The 10194-nt window shown below is 43.5% G+C and overlaps 1 protein-coding gene across 1 annotated transcript; it reads right to left on the reverse strand.

Annotated features, from left to right (window-relative positions):
* Positions 1 to 2283: 2283 nt before the first annotated feature.
* LOC118402267 (AP-2 complex subunit mu-A-like) lies at positions 2284 to 10089 on the reverse strand. The gene is made up of 13 exons (XM_035800318.1): positions 10071 to 10089; positions 9566 to 9678; positions 8505 to 8641; positions 5384 to 5649; positions 5193 to 5275; positions 5056 to 5061; positions 4806 to 4941; positions 4523 to 4667; positions 3450 to 3575; positions 3156 to 3291; positions 2823 to 2920; positions 2624 to 2735; positions 2284 to 2518 (listed from the first exon to the last, which is right to left on the reverse strand). The coding sequence occupies exons 3-13, from the start codon at positions 8576 to 8578 to the stop codon at positions 2384 to 2386; spliced, it is 1317 nt and encodes a 438-aa protein (XP_035656211.1). The 5' UTR covers positions 8579 to 8641; positions 9566 to 9678; positions 10071 to 10089; the 3' UTR covers positions 2284 to 2383.
* Positions 10090 to 10194: the final 105 nt, after the last annotated feature.

A 10194-nucleotide genomic window follows, 5' to 3' on the forward strand; every position in this document is an offset into this window, starting at 1 on the left:
CTCACAGACCTGTAACTTCTTTAAGATGCTCCTCTGTCCTCAATCGTTACCTGTATTAATGGCACCTGTTTGAATTTATCAGTATAAAAGACACCTGTCCACAACCTCAGTCACACTCCAAACTCCACTATGGCCAAGACCAAAGAGCTGTCAAACGACACCAGAAACAAAATTGTAGACCTACACCAGGCTGGGAAGACTGAATCTGCAATAGGTAAGCAGCTTGGTTTGAAGAAATCAACTGTGGGAGCAATTATTAGGAAATGGAAGACATACAAGACCACTGATAATCTCCCTCGATCTGGGGCTCCATGCAAGATCTCACCCCGTGGGGTCAAAATGATCACAAGAACGGTGAGTAAAAATCCCAGAACCACATGGGGGGGACCTAGTGAATGACCTGCAGAGAGCTGGGACCAAAGTAACAAAGCCTACCATCAGTAACACACTACGCCGCCAGGGACTCAAATCCTGCAGTGCCAGACGTTTCCCCCTGCTTAAGCCAGTATATGTCCAGGCCCATCTGAAGTTTGCTAGAGAGCATTTGGATGATCCAGAAGAAGATTGGGAGAATGTCAGATGAAACTCGTTGTGTTTGGAGGACAAAGAATGCGGAGTTGCATCCAAAGAACACCATACCTACTGTGAAGCATGGGGGTGGAAACATCATGCTTTGGGGCTGTTTTTCTGCAAAGGGACCAGGACGACTGATCCATGTAAAGGAAATAATGAATGGGACCATGTATTGTGAGATTGAGTGAAAAGCTCCATCAGCAAGGGCATTAAAGATGAAACGTGGCTGGGTCTTTCAGCATGGAAATGATCCCGGGCAACGAAGGAGTGGCTTCATAAGAAGCATTAAGGTCCTGGAGTGGCCAGTCTCCAGATCTCAACCCCATAGAAAATCTTTGGAGGGAGTTGAAAGTAGTCAGTGTTGCCCAGCAACAGCCCCAAAATGTCACTGCTCTAGAGGAGATCTGCATGGAGGAATGGGCCAAAATACTAGCGGTGTGTGAACCTTGTGAAGACTTACAGAAAACGTTTGACCTCTGCCAACAAAGGGTATATAGTTAGTTTCAACTGACCTGAGCCCTAGGACGACCTGACATGACTCCTTGCCGTCCCCAGTTTCAACTGTTCTGCCTTATTATTATACAACCATGCTGAACATTTGAACATGTTCTGTTATCTCCACCCGGCACAGCCAGAAGAGGACTGGCCACCCCACAGCCTGGTTCCTCTCTAGGTTTGTTCCTAGGTTTTGGCCTTTCTAGGGAGTTTTTCCTAGCCACCGTGCTTCTACACCTGCATTGCTTGCTGTTTGGGGTTTTAGGCTGGGTTTCTGTACAGCACTGAGATATCAGCTGATGTACGAAGGGCTATAAATTTGATATAAAAGTATTGAAACTTGACCAAATACTTTTTTTCCATCAATTTGCAAATAAATTAATTAAATCCTACAATGTGATTTTCTTTTTCATTTTGTCTGTCATAGTTGAAGTGTACCTATGATTAATTACAGAACTCATCTTTAAGTGGGAGAACTTGCACAATTGGTGGCTGACTAAATACTTTTGCCCCACTGTATATCAAGGTTTCTCATAAGTCATTACTCCAAGTGCTTGACATACGTCGCTTTGAACGGGGCACCCGGTGCCAGCTTAATCAGATCCCCTCATGGCTTGATTTCACATGCCTAGATAGGTGTTTATCACCTCCAGTAACCACATATAGCAATCTGATCCCCGACTGCGCATGACATGGCATAACCGTTGGTTGATGCAATGCAACGACAACAATGTAGTCAGCCTGGAACACAACCAATCCTTCACTAGCATGTGTTCATGTACATTGCAACCCAACAGAGAAAGTGCGTGTACAAATCCCAAGTAGTCAAGTGAAAACAAAGACAAGACGTTACATGATCGGATTTGACAAACAAGGAGCCAGTTAAGGCAATGTGACCTTACCACAAGGGCAGGTCAGAGCTAAGCCACTTGTGGTCAGGAAGAGTCCCACTCACCGAAACAGTGAATTCTCAATAACCTCACATGCGATCAGACAGAGCAGTTCAAAGGAGAGAAAGGAACTAGTTAGCTAAAAGAAGATGGACCCGAAAAACAACGGGTCACTTCAAAGACCTTGACACGGACCTGGCGAAGATCTGTTTCAGAGCAATACGCTGTCATTAAAGCATAGACCTTTCTGTATTATGTGCATATGACCACAAACGGTCTTTTCTACAGGACCACTTAGTTTAAAAAAAACAACGTTTCACATCTGTGCGTTATAAAAACATTTTTATTCATCCCCAACATTGAGTAAAGGATAAGGGGAGAGATGGAGGACAGAGGAACATTGCTTGGTATACCGCTCGCTAACATTAGCAGCGAGTCTCGTAGATGCCACTTCGGCCAATGTAGCGCACCCATTTGATAACATCATGGTCACTGTAGTTCAGCTTGGACTCAAACACCTTCAAGTAGCGCACCTTCAGCCCAGAGGGGGCAAAAGGAACCTGAGGGGGACAAAGATATCCAGGTTAGGAGTTGTATGCAACTGCAATTTTAATACGGTAAGCTGAAATGCTCAAAATTATCATTGCGTGTGCCTGCAGCCATACCTCAAAGTTCATGGAGATGGGAGGACGAGCCCACTTCTTCTTATCGTTGGTGGGCAGCAGCTCGATTTCAGCACTGATCTGAGACTCCTTCATCCCAGCCATGTGCTTAATCCTCCATGTAGGAAACAGACATTCAACATCGGAAAGGGCCATTCAAAATTGAAAAGGGTGTACTGTGATGGAGATGGACATAACTCACTTCCATACGATGGCGTTCTCGCTGGCCTTGTACTTGGCCTTACCCTTCATGCAGATCACCTGGACACCGCTGGTGTTGAGCGGCGTGGGAATGCGCACCTGGAGCAACGGTAGACAAGTCATAACATGATAAAGTCTCATGCAGCAGACTAAACGTGAACTTGTAAGAACAACTACAATTAACAGACCGAGCATAAACAAAGGGTTATGATACAAAACATACTAACTTCAAAAAGAGTACAATTTACCCCAAGATCGCATGAAAGACCAGTTTCAAACAAAGTGACAGAACACCACAATCAAAAAATAATAATTGAAGAGGCCGAATAACTACCTCAATTTTCTGGGCCAGTAGCGAGGGTTTGAAGTTGGACTTGATGACCACTTTGACCTCCAGCTTGGTGCGGCCCACCTCCCGGACCAGCGGAATGACTCGGAAAGGTAGGATGATGTCTTTAGTGGTTCGGTATCTAGACGCAGGGGTAAAACCACAGAAATCGTGTCAAACAGACACACGCAGGGGGGAATGGCTCAATCATTGGACACAATGCATACAGACAAATACAAAACATGTGAGCACATGCACAGGGTCAATATAGTTTTGAAGCTTAGCCTGTGACACACTTACCTCATGAGCTCATACTCTCCATCCGGAGGGATGAAGCTGATGCTGCGCTCCGAGTCAAACTTACTGAGACGCACACACTGGTTGAACGTACAGTCGTCAATGGCTATAGATTGCTTTCCACTGGTACTACAGGGGCAGAGGGAGAAGAGAGTTGAACGTCTATCCACACATACCCACCCGGTCATACTGACACACTCAAACGAACACACAAACCAAACATATAAATGCACTGCTCTACATGCCCCACATCCTAATACAACACCACAGAAACACACTCAATACACACACACATAAAAAGGGACACCGTGGCTACCGCAACCCTGTGGATGCTAACCATTTCCATCACTGTCAAAGACGGGGTCAGGGTTAAGGGTCAAGCGAGTAAACAAACAACACTCTGTAATGACTAAGAAATAAACAACCAATTGAGCAGTCCACTAAAGATTTGAAGAGGCGAGTCAGATTTGTATCAATTAGCAGTCACACGAGTTGACTGCCGAAGCACAAATGAATATAGTAATACCAGTAAATATTGGAGCCTCCTCAAATGCTTAATAAAGCAGTCACCATAAATGACACGATAGCCAAGACAGCGGGACATATGGAGGTAAGGCCAGACATCAATACAGTACCTTCCTCCTCCCCCTAAATCACTGAGGTACAGCACAGAAAGAGAAAGGAGACACACTGAAAGGAAAACTAATTGTAAGCCTCAAGCAAAGCTGTAAATAGAAGTCTTAGTCCAGGGACTGACAGTTTGGGCAGTAAACTGTCTGAAACAACAACATTCTACTGTACACAGAAGGTTAAGTCAGAATCAACACAATTGCCCATCAGTCTGAGTTGAAAAAATGTAAACTCAATACAAGACATTCTTTATCCAATTCTGCAGCACAAGTCTTATATTTAGCCCCAGCCCTTTAATGTCAAGCTCTGTCCAGAATTGCTTTTCAACTCAGAAACTAAAGCAAATTTCTAATTCTCCTCATGAAATGTGCAATTTCAGTATACTTCCTGAAACTAAATGGAATCTACCCCCAACCCTGGCTGTCCAAACAGCCACTCTTACTCACCTCTTTCCCGCCTCATTAGTGACCCCGCCTTTACCCGCCTTATCAATTATAATTTTGTCGTTCATGCCAAATTTGCACTCTGGCATTCCGCTCAGGTAGCTCTTCATTACCACACGGCCGGACACGTGGGCGCTCAGGACCTGACCTGGATGGGGTAAAATTGATAGGGTCAATCACGAGGAAACAACATTACTCCTACAACTCCCCTAGATACTTTTCCTCTTAGCATATTCAACAGAACTGTGTAGGCCGTTTACGTTCAAGCGTTATGACCATCATTCACCTTGAGGCGACATGAGCAGGTTGACACTTTCCAGCACATCCAAGAAGAGCTCATTGCGTCGATACTTGATGCCTTCGCGACGCCAGCCAATCTGCCCGGTCACCTGACTAGTGATCTGAGACTGCTCTTCCTTTGTCTGGAAAAGGAGAGAGAGAAAGATCAACAGGATATCAAGTGAAAGAAAACAGTGTATGGTTGCAACCAGGCCTAATGTCCCAAATAGAACAGCCCAAACGAGGCTCATCATTACCTGATGCTGCATCCAGCCCGTGTCCACAATCCCAGAGAAAGAAAAAGAAGAGTCAAAAAACAGATGGCCCACAGTTCTGCTAAAGAGCCCATCGCAGAGCGTTACGGCAGTGACACGGAGATACTTGTCATCCTCACCTGGCCTTTGATGCCCTGCTGAGTGATGAAGGTCTTCAGTGATCCCGTCTCAGAGTTCTGGGGATACCCGAAATCCAGGATCTCTGCACAAAACAAAGAAACCAAATGATGAAGAGGGTAAGAGAGGAACCGAACAGGAAAAATAGATATCAAATGGCATAAGAGTGAGAAATTTGGTCAGCCACAGTTACCGTCGAGCAGCTCGTAGATCAGCACAAAGTTGTTCTTGATGTTCTCCTCGCTGATCTTGCCAAAGTAGGAAGCCATGACATCGCACATCTTGTAGAGGAACTCAAACACCATGGCGGCGTTGACGTTCTGCTTGGTAACCGCTGCCAGCCAGATGTTGGAACGCTTGACATGGAAGAAGCTGGTACGTGCAATGTTGGTCACTGGAGAGCGCACCTGCTGCCGGGCATGGATCACATTCACACGGAACGCGTCCACCGCGTTGCGCCTGAGAAAAGAAGGTAGAGCAAGTTGTGATGCCAATTTAGCAATTTTGTTGATAGATTTTGCAACTTTTTTTCCAAACAGCACCCAGCAACAAATGTAGCTACTTAAAAAAAATGTATTTGGAACTTTTAGCAACTTTTGAAAAGTGACTCAAATGCTAAAATGCACGCATTCTCCTTCTAAATGACACAAAAACGATTCTCTGTCACAACACACGTGCCTGGCTGCAAAAATACGTTGCGAGTGACGTCAGCAGCAGACGCTCAGCTCGTGCACAGGCAGCAGCAGGCCAGCAGCAATTTCAGCAAATTGCAAATCATTGTTGGCTGACTGCAGCAGTAGTACGGGTTCGACGAGCCAAACCTAATGAATATAGATGGTCACGAATGTTTGATCTTAAACAGAACTTACAACATCAATCAACATGTCTCAATCAATATTGTACAGCCAGAAGTACAGAAAAGAGTGGGAGTCTGTACCTGAACAAATGTCAAATCATATTTTTTGCCGAGATGGCCAGTCAATTTGCGTAATGTTATTGTGTATTCTACGTAATGACGCAGTTTTATGTTATCACGTAATGACATCACAAAGTCATTTAGCAACAAATCAACCTGCCTCTAGCAACTTACCCTGAAAATGTGTTGGCAACACAGAGCAAGGAAGAGAAGCAGTGCTTTCATGTTATGAGTAAATGTGGAAGAGGATGTACCTCCATCTGCAGTTGATCACAACAAAAGCAAACTCAATACGCTCTTGGTTAATAGTACATACACACACCAGTAGTGTGTATAAAGTACAACTGTCTCCCTGGGACTTTCAGAGGAATAGTCAACTGTCAAACATGTGTCAACTACACTACCTAACATATTCTTTATTCCAGACCTTCTACTTGACATTCAAGTTCCTGGTAGAATATTAGAGACTATTGCCCCCCAAAAAAAAACAAAAAACGAGTAACCCTCCAAACATCCTAAATAGTACGCTTTGCTGAGGCCAGCACATATTAACTTGTCTGTGGCGCGATGGGTAACGATGCTTCGTGGGTGACTGTTGTCTGTGTGCAGAGATTCCCTGGTTCGAGCCCGGGTAGCTATACTGTTACAGTTAGAGTGCTTTAGAGATCTGGTGTGGATGTATAAATAACTGAAGGGTTTACTACAGATGAGGCAGCATGTCCAGACAAGACTGGAGTCCCAATCAGTGATGTTCAAGATTCAGGAATACATTCCCAGGTGCAGGGTCCACAACTTCTGTGAGCTTGACAGTGAAACTGACATTGATCACAAAGCTACTGCCTCGTAGTTTATCATACCTTTATTCATTTGAAACCAGTACAGATTCTGAGAACCAGTTCCCAGAAATACAAATCTCTCTGGAACCAATTTTAGATGAGGGAGTCTGCAGAGACAGACTCAGCACTAGCCAGCCTCTCCCCATGAGAGGACAAAGAGAGATGGAGATAGGGACGGAAGGGTCACTGGTACCATACATGATCATTTAACAGGATCTGTTTTTTAGAAAGCAATGTCGAGTAAGGAGGGAAGAGATACTAGTGGGTAAGGGGAGGACAGTAGATGCACATCAGAGGCATTAGTTGGTTGCAGTAATTGAGTTTGTGTTCTTTGGTCACTGATATGTCAGGTGACATGATGAAAGGGTCATCAGGTAGTTGCTGTGGGTCAGAGGACATGCGTTGGGAGTCACTGATTGGTTGCCTTGGGTCAGGGGACATGCTTGATAGGCTGGTGCATCGCTTACCTATTTCTACAGTGGCCAAGATGGAGGAAAATGACAGAAGGATAAAGAGGTAGAGGGATGATATAAAGGAGAGGAAAGAGACAAAAATGTACAAAGACATTTGTGCATGTACACAGATAGAGTAACATGGTGTTTAAAAGGCCATACCACTGTAGTAAACCGACAAATGCAGTCTAAATTAGTTAAATTAATTACTTTTCCCACCAATAGTGGTTGAATTTAAGAGAGTGTGGAGTCTAATCTAAGGCAATTTGAATGCGTCAACAAATCTTGTGTCTGGAAAATCTTGGCATTATTTTTGTAGTGCCAAGCAAGATCATCAACCCGAGATGTAGTGGTGGGGTTAGATAGCTGGGTGAGAAAATCTAATCAAATGTTCAAATATGCTTCCTAAACTGACAGTGAAATGCTTACTTACGGGCCCTTCCCAACAACAGAGGGGGAAAAAGGGGAAATGATTGAAAAATTATAACAAGATGAATAAATACACAACGACTAACCATAACTTGTCTAAATACACAGGGTACCAGTACCAAGTCGATGTGCAGGGGTACGAGGTAATTGAGATACATGTACATACTGTATCTAGGTAGGGATAAAGTAACTAGGCAACAGTATAGACAATAAACAGTAACAGCAGCGTATATGATGAGTCAAAAGAGTTAATGCAAAAAAGGGTTCACTCATTGGCTACTGCAGAAATATTGCATTGTCTAAGACCTGATACAACAGCCATTATCTCCAAGATGATTATAGCCTAGCTATTAGCTCAGTAATTTTGTTTGGTGCACTGTGCTAATGACCTAAGGAGTAAGTTCAATACCTACATAGTTTTGTATTTTAATTTTACCTTTATTTTACGAGGCAAGTCAGTTAAGAACAAATTCTTATTTTCAATGACGGCTTGGGTTAACTGCCTGTTCAGGGGCAGAACGACAGATATGTACCTTGTCAGCTCGGGGATTACATTGAACCCCTAACAGAATCATCTCCCCAACTTACTTCAGGCCAACCAGGTGGACACCACTTCCCATCTCCGTCTTCCCTTATGAACCTCCTTTAAAAACTCCCCAAACCAGTTACCACCTCACTTACCCTATATCATCGCGGTAGACACGGGAGATAAGGACCTCCCCTTTGTGGTTGTAAATGAACAGTCCTCCGATCATCGTGGCTGTTCCTTAGTCCAAACTGGCCATGGTGAAAACGAACTCCGTCTGATTGAGAGGGTCCTATTACATTCCACCGGGTCAAATTCCCAGTACATGCAAATGTAGAATAAAGAGGATTCTGAATTACCCAGATATCAAGGATCCCACAGTGGTGAATAAGTCAGTCACAACGGTGATGTACACACACAAATCCTAAAGTAGTCATGCTGGGTAGGTTAGATGTATAATGGTAACTATTAAAGCTAGTAAATGTTACAAAACTCCAGTAGTAGCTTGCTATGACTATGGGTGTGGTTTCAGGTTCATTGTGGAGGGTTTCTGGTATTGGGAAAAGGAATAGACAATTTCCTGATTATGCCAAATAATGTATTATTCATTTGTTATAGTTTATAATATGATCAGGCGTATTAATACTATGAAATGAAAGACATGCCTGGAATTCTAGCTGTGTGTGACTTCCTGGTATAGTACTACAGTAGAACAGAAAGCAAGAGTTTCCCCATTCCAGCACAACATGGCTTTACTTATTAACTGGACACACACATAGCTGGATTAGCAAGTTCATTTCCCATCCACGAGAGTGGAATGTTGTTGGTGTTCCCTGACATAGTCTGTCACTTAACAGGTTTAATTGCTATTTTATTGCCCCAAGATGTCTGCCTGCCTGACCGGAAAAGATAGCTAACCATCTCGACAAGTTCATACATTGTTGATATTCTCCTTAACTAACGTTAGTTATGGTTTCAGAAGTAACTTTGGTGATTGACCTTCGCCCTGGGGAAAAAATACGATGGGGAGCTAACCAACTATTGAGCTGCAGGAACTAGGAGAACTAGTTAGCAAGGTAATTAACTAGCAAAATAGACAGAATCTAGTCAGCCTAATTGGCTAACTATTGCCTAGCTTGTATAAAGGCTCAACTAGTTATACCGTTTTTACTGTTAAATATGCTGAGAATTGTCTTAAATATAATTATCATCTTACCGGAGTCTTCTCTCACACCTAGGTTCACGGCCCTTTATTCTCGGAGATATTTCTGGGTCACACACACCAGGTAATTCTGCTGTTCACACTCATCTACATCAGCTGACCACCGTCTAGGAACATACAGAAAAGGATCTGATAATAGCCCGGAAGTAAATCCGCACTTAACAGCCACATTTCAAAATGTTGCACATTGAATACATAGAGCAGGGAGGAAAAACGCATTAAAAAACGATTTAAATGACCTTTCGTTATGGCTGTGGTCGCAACCATTCAATGAATGTGTCTCATGAAAGTGGGTACCTAATTGTTTTATCACAGGTCCAATTCCTCCCCCATTTATGTCACTCTTACGGCAACCATATTATTGGCAGCCCTGGTGTGAAGGGGAGGAATGACCGTAATATGACGCTAACTATTTTGATGTGTAACTTGGCATGTTAAATAAACGGAAATAAAAGATCCCAGAAATGTTCCATATGCACAAAAAACGTATTTCGCTCACATTTGCTTACTTCCCAGTTAGTGAGCATGTCTCATTTGCCACGATAATCCATCCACTTGACAGGTGTGGCATATTAAGAAACTGATGAAAGAGCATAATCATACACAGGTGCACCTTGTGCTGG

This window comes from Oncorhynchus keta, chromosome 23, assembly GCF_023373465.1.
Source record: "Oncorhynchus keta strain PuntledgeMale-10-30-2019 chromosome 23, Oket_V2, whole genome shotgun sequence".
Classification (NCBI taxonomy): domain Eukaryota; kingdom Metazoa; phylum Chordata; class Actinopteri; order Salmoniformes; family Salmonidae; genus Oncorhynchus; species Oncorhynchus keta.